Source organism: Coturnix japonica, chromosome 2, assembly GCF_054131305.1.
Source record: "Coturnix japonica strain WE chromosome 2, WE-NBRP24, whole genome shotgun sequence".
NCBI classification, from domain to species: domain Eukaryota; kingdom Metazoa; phylum Chordata; class Aves; order Galliformes; family Phasianidae; genus Coturnix; species Coturnix japonica.
Genome location: NC_140664.1, coordinates 99,263,534 through 99,278,980, shown reverse-complemented (window position 1 = coordinate 99,278,980; position 15,447 = coordinate 99,263,534). Strand labels below are relative to the sequence as shown.

The 15,447-nt window shown below is 40.8% G+C and overlaps 1 protein-coding gene across 24 annotated transcripts in view; it reads left to right on the top strand.

The window, feature by feature from the left end:
• The window catches only part of TRAK1 (trafficking kinesin protein 1), a 117,623-nt gene extending 104,253 nt beyond the window's left edge, over window positions 1-13,370 (top strand). For 11 of the 24 annotated variants that reach the window (XM_085538209.1, XM_015854101.3, XM_085538201.1 and 8 more), the window contains 2 exons: window positions 5,666-5,768; window positions 10,414-13,370. In XM_085538209.1, coding sequence (XP_085394335.1) covers window positions 5,666-5,768; window positions 10,414-11,212 — 902 coding nt within the window. In that variant the 3' untranslated portion in view covers window positions 11,213-13,370. Of the gene's footprint in view, window positions 1-3,539; window positions 3,636-5,665; window positions 5,769-6,541; window positions 6,648-7,097; window positions 7,186-10,413 lie in introns of those variants that run through there. The other 13 variants (XM_085538217.1, XM_085538210.1, XM_085538203.1 and 10 more) reach the window with 8 other exon arrangements.
• The last annotated feature ends 2,077 nt before the right edge of the window (window positions 13,371-15,447 follow it).

Below are 15,447 nucleotides of genomic sequence, written 5' to 3'. Positions count from 1 at the left end.
GGTTATATCTTACCTTTTGTCTTCTCTGGTAGAGTACTGTGAGGTCCTGTTCCTCCTGTTAGGCTGTTAGTGTGTAGAGTGCTGCTCTGGGTGACCTGTGAGATGAGCCCAAAACAAAGTCCAGTGTCCAGAGAGAAGAAATTCCTGGTAGTGCCAAAGATGTCTTGCAGCCAAAGTAAACATATTGAGAACAGAATACCAGTTGTGTCTTGTGGAGTGATAGAATCAGAAATCATTGTGACTAAATAAGAAAAAGTTACAAAAGTTACGATCCCTTTTTTTCTTTTTTTTGTCCCAGTGTTGAGAAAAGTAGTATTAATTGACATGTCAAGTAACTTCCTTACTACCATATACAGATTGTATCCTAATGATGGCACTTAATATTTCAGAAGAAATTAATACGTATGCAGTGTATGATCTGGAACTACGTATTTTGTGTGGGCTCAGTAAATTGACAGAGGATTGATTATAAATCCTGAATTGCAGACTTAGCTAATACCCAGAAGTTGTTTGAAATTTGAGTATCACTTGAATGGAGACTCTTCAGCATTTTTGGAATGGTAAAGAAGTTACAGGACAAGGAGGCTAAGGTAACACCATCTAGGAGGGTTAACTTCTTCAGCACAAGTTTATTATTAACCTCAGTATATTTTTTATTCTTTGAAACTGTAGTATATTTTAGAACTGTATGAAGTCTGTTTGATGTTTGTTAGTTTGTTGTTTTAATTTGCTGCCTTTCGGGTACGTGTTTCCCTTAAACAAAAAGGAAAACCAACAAAGCAAAACAAACCATTCAAGCACTTAACATTCTTCAAGTTAAACTATTGTGAATGTTCTTATTTTCGACTTGAAAGGACTACTTCATTAAAGTTTGGCATGTATGTAATTGAGTGTCAATCTTGGGTGCACAAACTGATCTTCCAGTACTTGAGGTGCACTGATGGGTTGCTTTGCTTTCAACAGAGTATGTGTACATAACATTACAGGATCAGCCTCCTGTACTTTATTTTTAGACATAAATAATGACGTGGAGATCTTTTCAAATACATGCCTGAAAATCACAAAAACACATCATGAATGTCTTACGTTTTAGTTGTTTTAAGCTGGGTTACTATATATGCTTATAGTAAGAGGTTATCATTGTGTAGAAAAGCGATAATTTTTGTTATTCTTAGAGCTAAGATATGGATGCATGTTTAAATATATGTATTTTTTCAAATAGCATGAATATGTCACAGATTTTTTTTTTCTTAATCACCTTTTGCTGTCCATGCTGTTAGAAGTCTTTTTACATCTGTACTCCTTGGTATGTGAGAAAGAGGCCTGAGCCAAAAGAAAGCTAAGAAAATCCCATCAAAAGGATATCTGCCTTTTTTGAGGTTTCAGTCTCTCTCTCTTTCCAAAGGCAGAATAAATAGAATGTCTGAAAAGTTAGATATTCAGAAAAAAAGTTCTTTAAGAAACATGACAGGAGTAATGTTCTTGGTATAGACATATGTATTCTCAGAGATTTAGTCAGACCTGTTCCCAAAGACAATGTTTACCCAAAGTAAATTGTTCTCAGGAGGCACCTAAACCACTTTAGGTCAGCACTATTTGCACAAAATAGAGCTTTTAGTTTTAGATTCAGCATATTCTATATATATATGTATATATATATCCTATCAGCCTCCATCAGGAGGTTTTGGTGCAGGTGGCACTGGGCATCAGTACATTCACCTTCAGTTGCCTGCGGGAAAAAACTCTTCAGAACTTACAGGGCACATGAAGCTGCTATCTTGTCCTGTGAATCCAGTTAGATATTGGCAGAGCTGCCCAGAGAAGCTGTGGTGCCCCATCTCTGGAGGCACTCAAGGCTAGGTTGGATGAGGCCCTGGGCAGCCTGATCTGGTGGTGGCAGCCCTGCCCACAGCAGCGGGTTGGAACTGGGTGGGCTTTAAGGACCCTTCCAAACCAAGCCATTCTGTGATGTATGACCTTTTGGAAATTTCAGCTTAGCTGTGGATGAAGTTGTTGGCTGGTAAAAGCGAGGTCTGTGCTTTTATCTCAAATGGTAACAATTGGAGGAAGGAGGTGCCCAACTAACAGTCCTTTGTCGTTATTTGCTTCCAAATCCATGTCTAACCAGCCTGTGCTATAAGCAGATGTACAAAGTCTTTGACTTCCTCGTTTTGCTAAAACATAAAGAGGGAGAAGATAATCAGAATGGCTAACTCCAAAGGTGAACTAAAACTTCAGTTCTGTGTCAGTCTGGATCAAATCAAGCTCTGAAGATTCCTGGTTTTTATTTAATTTATTATTTTGTTTTCTAAAAAAGTTCATTCCTGCATAACTCTGTATTAGCCCATACAGATCTTTGTGTGTAATGCAAATACTTATTGGCCACTGTGAGCTCTCTGCTCCTCACTATTCATTTAACACAACAGAGAACTTGAGTTTTGAACCAGCACTGCCAAAGTTAAAGCCATTTAACCGTAGCTGTCTCTTACACATCTCCCTCGAGTTCAATTTGTCAGACACCTTTTTGTGGGTGACAGGGGCCACTAGTTTACCTGCTGCCTTTCTCTGCATAATCTAGTTTAAAATCCAGATTATATGGTCTTCTGAGGCATCCCTGAGCAGACAGTTGTGTCCTAAAAGCATCTTGTTTTTTTCTTTGCACTGAGCAGATGGCCCGTAATCCCTCAGTGTACTCAGAGTGCATATGAAACAGCCCCGAGTTAAAGAAAAATCAACTTTGTGTTTTAAATAGGGAAAGCTGTATTTTACCAGAAGATGGAGCTCTTTGCAGACAGGTTCTTGATTAGTATCTGCGTTTGTTTTTTCTTTGGTGTTTGAAAATATGTCTTTACTGCAGCATTTGTACATACAGAAGAGTTTTTTGAGTTATAATGTTTTGCGTTTTTTCCCAAACGCCTAAGAATTTATAGAAGAAAGCTCAATTAGGTAAAGCATATTGAATTACTGCAAACCAAAACCCAATACAGCTGCAATCTAGGGGTTAGTTAGATTTTTAATTTAAGGGATAAGTGTATGTGTTGTTTCGGAGTATTCCTAATGGACGAAGTAGCATGATTTTTCTGTAAATTGTGTTAAACAATTATGTACAGTTTGTTTTTTGTGCAGATACGGAACTCGTTAACTGTCTACTTTTTGGAAGAGGAGGGTATAAATAAAACAGATCTGTTTTCAGCCACAGTCATGTGAGACAGATTTTCCTAGGATCAAACTTATGTAAAGCGGATGGAGGAAGAGTTATTCAGATACAGTCTCTTTTGGCCATTGGTATTACAGGTGTTTACTGGCAATGCTAGCTTTGTACATTGAAAAAAACAGTTTATTCTTAAGTCCCTACTCCTGTTTTCGTTATCATTCAATGTTACAGTTTTTGTTGTGTGTGTGAAAATAGCCTCATTATAAAATTACATATTACTTAATCAAAAGTTTATACCAATTCAGAATATGGCCATTCTTATGAAAAATGCTGGGTTAGGAATGAATCGTTTTGTTTCTACTTTATGAACTTTGTTCATTTACAGCAACAGGTTCTCACTCTGTTTGTATTGTGTCCAAAGGATGGAAAGTGCAACAGCAATATGATTCATCCCATTGTTGACTGATGGAGGATGAAGCTGGTACAGAACTTTCTTAGTGGTATTTGTGGATGGAATACATCCTTGGAAATTGATTTTTTTGTTGATTGTTTTGATTTGCTTCCTCTTACTGGGGTCAAGTGGTTTCTCTACTTTTAGCAGCCTTCTCCTATCTCTGACTCATTAATAACAATGAGTCTTGCTTTTGCTAATACAGCTACATATCTTCAATGTGCCTGTTTCCAATCTGAGGGAATACCCAATGGATATTATGAATGAGAATGATTCACTTACTGTATTACAGCTATGTGCTTCTTTGGGTTGAGCTTGCGATCTGAACTGGCGTTGCTTTATTTTTTTCTCTATTCATCATCCAGGGATAACTTTGTTTCTACCTGATGTATGTCACAGTCCTTTGTTTCCTCTAAATAACTAATTTTCTTTCATGTCTAGTTATTTGGGTTCTTTCTCCAGACTTTCTTTTAACTCTCTACAGTATGGAGAGAATCATGATTGCTAGGCTGTGCTCCCTTGTAATAACTTTATAGTGCTCACACTAATCTCTAAAGCAACTGGATTCCTGAAGCGTCATAATTACCATCTCTGGAGGTGAAGTAGAGCTTGTTGTTATGTTATGCTGTGCTAACATTTGAGTGTATTAACCTGACACTCCAGTGGGTTTTTTTTTGAGATATCCTTCTTTAATGTACAGCAGTACATCCTGGTACTTACTATAAGTTAGCTTGAGTCACACATTGTCATATGCTTAGCCACTTCCGCTTCCACTGTTCACACTCCCCGTGCTCTGCCCTTCACACACTGCTTGTGTGTTCCTAAGGGACTACCTAAGCGTGCACATTGTTTTGAGCTGTGATACTTTGTGTATAGAAAAGGGAACACAGCCACGATTTAGACTTGCCTTGCTTTTGCTAAGCATCTCTGGAAATTCAGAATGGTGTCTAATCTAGTTGGTCTGTCTGTTTGTCCTTTGCAGTGTGTTGGGTATTTGTGTATTGTGGTATTAAAATGTGGCTAACCTGGGGGTTCGGTAGAAACAAGAGGGAGGGAGCTCCACACAGTTTCTATTGTGCATGTCTTTTGACCACTGCTAAGTTTGGATATTAAGAAAACCTATGCAATCATGATATCTTTGATGTAATACTTAACTCTGGGTGTTCTTCAATCAGCTTTTCAGATGCATGGCTCTTAAATTTTCTAGTTATTTTGCAATGACCCTGGCTGCATTATACAGCAGATTAATGCATCCACAGAAGTATCTCTACCAAGAAGAAGGCAATTGGCCGATGTCCATCAGCTTGTAAACTATGAGCTTCTTTCCCCAGTTAATGATACTTTAACAAAGGGAAATCTTTACAGACACAGTTATGGGGAAAGTACTATTCTGTTTACTATGCTGTTTGAAAACTGCTTTATCGTGCAGCTGAGGACATACATTCTTAAAGAACTTAAGCACACGTACAGGGGAAATTTCACAGATGCACAGTAGTGGATCCAAAAAATTACCACTTTCTTTACCATGGATGTGAGAAGAGAGAGAAACAGTGCTGTGTGTCCATCCCCTCACTGCCCCAACTTTTTGATCTGTTCCTGTAGCACTAGCAAGCCGGATCCATTACTGAAAAGTGATGGGGATACCTCTTTGTGGACAATGCAGAAGTGTATGAGCATTCAGCAAATCTTAGTGCTCCTTTGCTGCTGGTACTAGAGAATGTTTGCTGTTATTTCCAATGAAAGTTGCTGGTTTAGATAAGGGCTAGCATTTCAAGTGTTGCCTTGTCTAAGTCTGTTTTCAGCAAGACTTTTCTGAAGTGGTATTGAACATGGGGAAACTTCAGAAAAACATTTTAGCACTGGCCGTGGAGTCTTATATATGTTTGGAGAACAAGTGTGTTATGACACCATAGCACTTGTATATTTCACTTCTCTTGCATTGATCCTGTCTGAGGTATCTCATCACTTTTTGCATCTGTCTTCACACAGAAGTTCTGTTTTTTTGTTTTTGATTTTTTTTTCTGTGTAAAATGCAAAGAATTTGCTTTTTTTTAATTTAGTACCTCATCCTGGGAAGTGCATGTCACAAACCAACTCCACCTTCACCTTCACCACCTGCCGCATTCTGCACCCTTCTGATGAGCTCACACGAGTCACACCAAGGTAAGGGTTTCCCATGATGGCAAAGCCTTCAGCTGTGTCAGAGTTTCACTGTGAGGGGATGTGAAATAATAGCATGAGCAAAAGCATTAGCCACACTGGTGAATTACAGTGCACCTCTGAAATCGTTCCTCCTCTTTTCAGTTGCCTCAAGCTGATTTTATTTGAGAGGCACTTGTAATGTTTTAGACAGCCAGCCAAAACAGTTTAAATTTTATTATCTCCAGTTACAAATATGGAAGGATCAGAAATAAAGTAAACATCCAAAGCTGGTTATCCCAAAGTAGTCCCACATGCTATGCACGAATGATCAGAATGTGATGTTGACCCAAGTGTGCATCTTTTGTCTTCTCTAAAACAAACAAACAAACAACTTGAAGGAGATTTTTCTCTGAAGGACAAACTGAAATCTGTAGTGTGGGACAAAGAGAGATAGGCCAATAAAGAAACGTAGGTGCTTCAGTGGTGCCCAGGAGGTACATGAGGAATGGAGGAGGAAACACAGCTTAATCAAACCAGGGAGTTGACTACTCTATTCCTTGGTTAATTGTTGGAAATAAGTTCTTAGCAGCCAGACTCAAAACAATAGACTGGCTTAATAGTAGCAGTTGGTATATATGGGCATACAATTATGGAAGGCATAGAGTTGAGAACTGAGGAGGGGGAGTGAATTTAATACCTAAGGAGGGCAGTTTCCTTCCTTAGCAAATCAGAAGTTAAAGTGTATTTTTCTGTTTAGAAGGACAACGCCTCATTGATTTCTCTATCCCTTTCAGCTCCTATGGGGGAGTGCACCCCTGTGTAGGTACCCATTCAGAGATGGTGTGTCTAGACTTGTTTAGACATCAGATGGGCACTGGCCACCTAAGGAACGCATGAGAAGTAAGGGTATTAAATATGAACACCTCTGAGGTGATAAGTATGTGTAAAGGAAATAGGTGATGATTAACTGTAACTTTCCTTCTTCCCTTTCCAATTGTAGTGAGCTAATCGTGGCCTGGCTCATTTTTCTTTGTTCTCTCTTGTCTTTCTCTCTCCTCAACTTTGCTGCTGAAGAGAACCCCTTTATTTGGCTGCAATTCTATTTTATTCTTTTTATTGTTGAATTGCTGTTAACTGTGGTTGTAATAAACTCTCTGATCGTGCTGGTTACTAAATCTAACAAATCAGCCATAGCTGACAGCTAAATTCAGTACCTCATTAGGTCACTTGATTACTCCAAAATTCATAACTGGTTCAGGAGGAAAAAGACCAAAATAAACACTGTGATGTGTTCAGTGTGCGCGCTGAAGAAAGAGTTCCTCCTTACCAACTGTAAATGATTCTTCACAGGTCATGTGAGAAGAAAGAGGAAACTGCATTATGTCACGTTATGCTGAGAGGAGATGTAGGGCAGACACTAGGACCCAGCGTGCAGGGGGTGAGCAATACTGCCTGTGCTGGCAGGGCCACGTGGAAGGAATGCCCGTGTTTGTGGCACCAGCTAACCGCAAAAGTTCAGATATTCTCCTGACTGGTTTCATTTGAACCTGGCCTCTAACCCAGGCTCTGCTCTAACCCGACTAAATTTCAGCCAGCTCCATGAGGTGCTCATTTGTTTGTTTCTTTTCTCAGTCTAACTCTGGCACTGTCCCTGGGCTCATTTGCTGAGCCCAGACTGAGCCTGTTTCTGTGTTGCTCTGCAGTGTGGTCAGTTTGAAGGGGAAAGTAGTTCTTGTTTAAAGTAATACTGAAATGATCAACCAACCAACCAAACAAAAAATAGCACCTACATAATACCCACTTCCTTGCAGGGATGTGTTTTTTTTAACTGCACTGTAATGAGTACCAGTACTGACAAATTAGAATAAATGCTAATCTAACTACTTCTGATCTTACTGAAATCTGGGGCTGGAGGGGGAAAAAAGCAACTCAAGTGTTGTAGTTTTCACCTCAAAGCTAGGACATCTTAGAAGCTTCTTGTCTTGAGTTTCCAAAATGCACTTCATCCTGTCCTGCAGGAAGTCAGTTCACAGAATAAGCTCCCTTCCCTTTTCTGCTCCCTCCCTCATGCTTTTCTTTTGTACTTGCATTAGGGGAGATGCATCACAACCTGCAATTGCAGCTGTGAAGGTGTAGCTCATGTAGTGCTTATGAGAAGAACCGTGAGCTAACTCTTTGTTTCTGCTCAGCTTTACCTTCAGAGTGTGTGTGTGTGTGTGTGCCTGTGGTCTTAGCTTTGCTGGGAGTCCTCCCCTGCCTCTGACAGTGAGTGTGAAGAGAATTTCTAATGATACTTTCCTGTAGCCCAGCTGCTGCCTGTATGCCTGTACTAACTGCCACAGCCCACAGGGTGGTGTGAGACAACAGATTTTGGGGCAGCTCAGCAAGGCTGCTTTTCAAATTATGCCACTCTACATATCAGTTCTCTCAAAAGTGTTTCACTGCATTTTACAGATAGGAATATGTGGGATTCCTCCTGTTGAATTGCAAAAAACAAAACAAAAAGAAAACAACAACAACAACAAAAAAACCTTTGCAATTTTACTGCTTTCAGTAGATGTTGTTGACATCAGGCCAGTGTCTCATCATTTATGGAGTATCACAGAGATATTAGTGCTGTTGACTTTTAGGAGATCAGTGGACTAGAGTTTGTTGTATCAAGTCATGTCAGCTGATTGCTGTATGCAGTTAGAAAAAGCTCTTGTAAAAAACTCAACAAAACCTCCTGGGATTTCCCATTTCAGCTATAGTACTGTTGACGTAAGGTTAAATGAGTCTGTGATTACATAGGCCCTTTTGTCCTTGTGGACAAAAAAAGTTGCGATTACTTGGCTCGAGACTTATCTACACCTGGAAATCCATCCAGATTGTTTCAGTATGGTTATTTGATTCATTCCTTGGTGCGGAGAACCCAACTGCAGTTGAAGTTGCATGCTATGGCTGAACCAATACAACAGTTTGGCTCTTTGGAAAAGAGAAATCCCACCCTTACCCCTGCTTCCCCTCCCACCCGCTTAGTTTATCCCTCTCTTGCTTTGGCTTTGGTGCTTGTCTGACTATTTGCTGAGTGTGCTCTACTTGCTAACCTGGCAAGGTAATGGGGAAGATTTCCATCTTTGAGGAGTGATGAGCTCTCAGGTCAGTAAATTTTTGTTAGCATCAGCTTTTGCATTGTTAAAGACTTTGAGAATGTCACTAGAGGAATGAATCAATGCTAAGGTAATATTACTGTGGAATTCTTTTTTTTGTGTAAACATACATGGCAAAAACATGATATCCTCAGCATGGTTAGAAGTTGCTAGAAAACTTTTTTTTTTTTTTTTTTTAAGCTCTGTAGAACCCTTAGGATTCTCCCCAAAAGATGTAAACTCGAAGAGCTGTGGGTGACCTACACACCTTATTTCTGCAGTGACTGATTACACCATTGCTTATTGATGAATGGTGTAACTTGGATTGACACAAATTTTGGGTGGAGATTATATGTAGGTAAATGTGTCTTTGCTGACCAAACCTGTAACTGCCAAGCTTTTTATTTTACTTTATTTTTTTTAAGGATGACACAGTAGTGCCAGAAACCCTCAAACTTTCAGCATCTATGAGACGTCATACTGTGGTACAAAGGATTTAGAATGTTGCCTTTGTACCAATGATTCATTTGAAATAGATGCTTGCATTAAGTCTTTGTTCAGATAGTCAACTTAGTAGGAAGAGGGTGATCTAACAAAATGAATGCTATTTGATTTGTCTTGAGAAATGTCAAACTCTTTTTGACAACTCAGTAAGACAGCAGTAACCATAAATACGTAATGTTTGCCACTTGTTCTAAATGTACATTGCCAGTGTAACATTTGCTTGCTCTCTGCTTATGCATAGTTTATTTTGAAAGGAAATAACTAGATCTTGGAGGAATTTTAGCCATGTTTCAAACTGTAGAAACCACTATTGTAACTGAATTAACAGTAGAATGGCTCTTTGTCATGCTTGGTTTGCTGCTAAGTTATCATCTACCTGCTAGTCAGTCGATGACCAAGAGTTTGACTGTATTTTTCTGATTTTGTTTGTTCACACCACTGTGCATCACCATCAAAAGTCAGGTCCCACGTCCCCTTCGCTGTAAACATAAACAAATTCTACATAAGGGAAGAAGGGCTAGACCTTGCAGAAGTGCATGTTGGTGGTAACAATTCCAAATACCAGAAGCACTGCCACGAATGCTTCTGTAGCAAATACGTTCCCCTCTTCCCTTAGCTCTGCTGTGACCCAGCTGTACCAAAATGACCAGAAGTTAGGTGCGCTCAGAAGCCACACTAGAAGCCTATTCCACTGTTTCCTTGTCTTGTGGAAGCAAGTAAGAGCTCATAGCTAATAGATAGGGAAGAAAAATGGAAGAAGTTGATCACAAACCTGTCAGTTTAATAGTTTACTGGAAGAAATGTTGGGGGTTGTCTGTTGAGAAATGCACTAATCCCTTGACACTGCCTGCATATAGAAGAGTTGTGTTTTGTAAGAGGTGTTTCTGTATTGCTTACATTTGTGAGGACCTGGGAAATGTACATCTTCCCATGCACTCTCAGAATGGATAAAAGTCCCCTCTCGAAGCTAAAAATTTTGCTTACAGCTTTAGTTCCTTAACGAGAGAATAATTTGACTGCTCCTTTGCTTTCAGCCTTAACGCAGCACCTACTCCAGCTTGTGGCAGCGTTAGCAACTTGAAAGGCACACCGGTGGCTACTCCCTGTACTCCTCGGCGTCTGAGTTTGGCCGAATCCTTCACAAACCTGCGGGAATCCACGACAACAATGAGCACATCTCTGGGGCTGGTGTGGCTGCTGAAGGAAAGGGGCATCTCAGCAGCAGTGTACAATCCGCAGAGCTGGGACAGAGCCAGCAAAGGCGCCCTCCTGAACACATATTCCCCTAAGATGGCAATCATTCCTTCCACTCCACCAAACTCACCTATGCAGACACCTTCTTCTTCCCCTCCGTCTTTTGAGTTCAAGTGCACCAGCCCACCTTATGACAACTTCTTGGCTTCGAAGCCTGCTAGTTCCATCTTGAAGGAGGTGAGGAATAAAAAGAACATCAGGAACAGTGAGAGTCAGACTGACGTGTCTGTTTCCAACCTTAATCTTGTGGACAAGGTCAGGAGGTTTGGTATTGCCAAAGTTGTGAGTTCAGGGCAAGTGCCAGCTCCTCCTTTAACTGATGACCAGGGACCTCTTGTCTGTGGAGCACAAGGACCAGGGAGGGCACTTGTTCCTGGAGGCCTGGCACCAGACACTCTCCCACTGGGCTGCCCTGCTGTGACCAGTGCCATTGGGGGCATCCAGCTGAACACTGGCATCCGAAGGAACCGGAGTTTCCCCACCATGGTGGGTTCCAGCATGCAGATGAAAGGCCCGACATCCCTCACCTCCGGGATCCTCATGGGAACCAAGCTCCCAAAGCAAACTAGCTTACGATGAAGGACTTTTATTTTTACAGCTAGTCTTTTTAAATGGAAATACTCAGATTCTTTCTCCAGTCCTCTTTTCCTCTCCCCACCTTCCCTTCATTGCCTCTTGAGTTTGACAAATCAACTTCGTGCCTAATGGGAGAAATGTGTAAACTTTGTATAAAGGTGTAAATATGTACCGGTTCCGTTGTAACTAATTGAATTATTTTACTGTTCGATTGAGTGCAAAAGGCTCTACGTTATGATTGCAGTATTAGGGTTAACTTGCTAACCTTTTGAAAAGGTTTTGTTTTTCTAAGATGCACTGAAAAAAAAACAAGTACAAAAGAACATAACCAAGATAACTTGACTAGGAAAAACATGAATTCTGTAGCTAGCCTAACTTGAGTTGAAGGTGCATGGGAAGTTGTTGAGTATGTTATGTGAGAACTCGCATTTCATCACTTGAAGCATGGGAGCATTTATGCTTTGATAAAGCACTCAGTTTAACACTTGATAGTTTTGATTTTGCTTTTGTAAATGAGTTGAGCTGAGTTATTGGAGTGCCTGGCTGTTATGCCTGAATGGATGAAACTTTATTCTTTTTCTGTTCTGTATTCTCCTCCTCTTCGATACGATAAACTTGAACTAATACTGTGTAGAGGTCAGCAGGCCTACTGGGTACCTGGAATATTGACATATTTCTACCACTGCTGTCTCATTTGGCATGCTTACGTTCTGTGTGACTTAGTAGCTTTTGTTTTTCAATGCTGCACTGGGTTGTGGAAGGGGAAAATGCTTTACTATGTGTTGCTGCCACTGAAACACGCCTTGTCAGTGCGCCCAAAGAACAGTTTTCACAACTCATGAGGTAAACATGGCTCTGACTTCCTAGAAGTTGGAGTTGCGGAATAGATTGACAGATAAGAATGTTATATGAGAACATGTAGCAAAACCAGTGTTAGGAAAAGGTGCGTCCTTGGAACCTAAGCAGAGAACCACATAAACATTTAGTAATGGAATGGTGCAAGCTGGGAAATGCACCTTGCAGTCAATAAGCTGATCTTCAGGTTTTGTGCCCTCAGAGGACCATGGTCTTATAAGCAGAGTGAGAATATTTCTTGCCCAGTTTCTGGTTTTTTTCGAAGAAACCTTTTTATTCCAGATTTTGACCCTTGCAGAGGTAAAATTATGTGAAACAATTGATTCTGCAGTGGATTTAAATTGGAAAAACAAAACAAAACAACAACAACAACAAAACCCCACTTCCAATGCCAAACCTGTAACTTCAGTTAAGAAACTAAAGACATCACCCACCATTGAGTTGTGGCCAGACGGTCCTAATCTGACTTGCAGTTTTCTTGCCTGTTTCTCCCAAACCTCTGCTGGGTGCTTGTAGAGGGAATTGAAAGGAATGGGAGCGGACTGGAGGGAGCTTGTTTCTACAGCTGAGCAGAGCCCCGGTGTTCTTTTTGAAACAGGTGGGGAAAGGAGCCCGTAGGGCTGTTAGCATCTGTTTCTTTTCGTGGCAGTTCCAGTGCCATCTAAACCAAGCTCCCTGCTTGTTGCCACCGTAATCACACTTCGTGTCATTGCCGTGAATTGAATTTGTACCAGACTGTTACTAAATTATTAGCACTGTTAATTTCTTGTACAAATGAAGCTCTTTTAGTCTTTGTGATGAGAGATAGGTGATTTTTTTTGTTTTGTTTTTGTTTTTTGAATGAAATAGTTATTGCAGTAGTGTTATGGACACTAAGGATATTTTTTTGAGAAAGAAAAAACACATCGGTCAGTTACTGCATGTGTTTGGAGACTTATATTTATTCTATGAACTAAAAATGTTTTAGTAAAATGTCATCAGCTCTCTTTGCTGTTGTATGTGTGCACTTATTGCAAGTAAATTTAAGTACCTTTTTATTTGAATGTATCTTAAAACAGTAGATAGAATAACAGTTGATTCTGGAGGATCACGAACTCAATGGACCATTTTATATACCCAGAGGAAGAAAGCAATACTGTTTGAGAACTTCAATTGTAGAAACTAATCATGCAACTGGGAAGCATTATTCAGCCTTTAAATAAGCAGTCAGAGCTGTCGGCCCACCAGAGAAAGGAATTGTACCACATCAGAAAGATAAAATTTAAATTTTCTTCACTAATATCAATAAAATAACAAAAAATAATAATAATTGCATTGTTGTGCGTTATTCAGCTCTTTGCTGTTCTCTTACAGTGATAAATATCCCACCTTCTTCTCCTGCTTTCATCTCACAGTCAAAGCAAAAGGAAGAGGCCATCACTGTTTGGTTTTTAAGTTCCTAATTATAGAAATGGATGAAAAGTTCTGAGACTGGGAGACTGCCAGAACTGATGAAGATCAGGTCAAAACAAAAACCAGTGACCTAAGTGCTTTTTGTTTCTATTAGAATTCCAAGAAAGCACAACTAGACATCATGTGGCTTGTGCATATTAACTGGGAGAAGGATGTGAAATCTTCTACTTAAGATGATGGAAAAAAAACACAGTGATAGTGCAGGGTGGGGCTCTGGGCAGCCTGGTCTGGTGGCTGGTGACCCTGCACAAAGCAGGGGGGTTGAAACTCGATGATCATTGTGGTCCTTTTCAACCCAGACCATCCTGTGATAAGCGCGGTGATGGCTAAGGAGGACTTGGCCAGGTTCTGCTGTTAGACGTGGCGCTGTCCTTGGTGCTGAGGGAGAAGCGTCTCACTGAGTGAACTGCCAGGTGATGTGAAAGGAAGGGCTGCCTTGTGGTTGCATAGTTGCTTTCAAATGATTGATCAGAGCTCTTGCAGTGTCTTCGTCCACACACGGCTCTCGCTTTGCCTCCCTGCCTGATCCCCTTTCACGTCTCTCTCAGGCACTGTTGCTTTTTGCAGGGCTGTGCAGGTGCTGTGGCTCCCTGGTGACAGCTGGGACCCTGGGTGAGCCCTGTATCTCTATAGGGATTCTCTACAGGGAAGCATATTTTTTGGGGGTACTGCCTTTTCTACATCTTGTCTCCCTCCAAAATGTATAGCTTTTATTTATTTTTTTTCCCTAACTCATGTCTACTGGCGCAAATGACGGCTTCTGCAGTGACCTAAATCTCTGACCTCAGAAAGAGCAAATACATGGGGGTGGCTGCTTGTGTCGTATCATTATTTTCTGACTTTTTACCTGGATACAGGACAGTTCTGCTTCATGGATTTGTCTCCCAGTGACTGCAGTGGATTCTGCAGGGTATGAGGTATACAGAACACCACCCAGTTTCTGCTTCTGTAAACAGTGCTGGTAATGGGAAGGTTTCCTGGTTTCTCACCTCTGGACACCAAATTATGCCAAGAGGTAATGAAGACTGCATGAACCACCTGAAAGCTCAGCCCATCTATTTAATGTGCGTAGGTAATTTCAAAGCAGAACAGAACTACAGTATAAGCTAAGCCTTAGAAAGCCAAATGGCTTAAGAATTGCTGGCTCTGCTCAGCAGTGTTCCTTCTCTTTGCAATATCCAAATATCTCAGAAACTTCACTAGATACATCTTTGCTTCGCCACAGCCAAAAACATGATTGTGCACCTTGGGAGGCTGGGAGGTAAGAGGAGGCTGTTTGCTGTGAATTGATGGAGACAGGGCTGTGGGCATGAGAGGTGTTCTTTGGGGAATGTGAGTGATATTTCAGCCTTGTGGGGTTCATTTCTCCTCTCTTGTATGTTCCCAAAGCACTGGATACATAACACAGTGGTGCACAGATTGAATGCTAGTCCTCAGCTTCCCGAATGCTTTTGTTATCAGCTCCCCACATTGTATCCAAAAATCCAACACTGCAATGAGCTGTAAGCTGCACCCTGCTGGTACGGGCAGGACATGATGGCTACAGCTGCATTTGTGCTGAGGGCTCACTACTGCCCAGCTGTGTGTGCTCTGACATCTCACTGCCCTGCTCAGCCCTCCGGTTCCTCACAACAAGACAAATGAGTGCACTGAGCAGCAAGAAAATAAGAGCTGAAAGTTACCTGAGCTGTAACACAGGCAGTGAGCTTTTATGTGAGGATAGCACACATTGAGGAAATCAATAATGTTTGTATTTAAAAGATTATAGAGATTTTTGACCCGTTGGACAAAGCTTCAAGCTATGCTTCTGAATTCAACTGCTGCTCCATTGACACAAGCATTTAGGAAAGATTAAAGCTCTAACAAGCTGACAGCCAGATTTTTGCTCCTCAAGAGGAATTTAATGAACTCAGGGGATACAAAAATCAAAG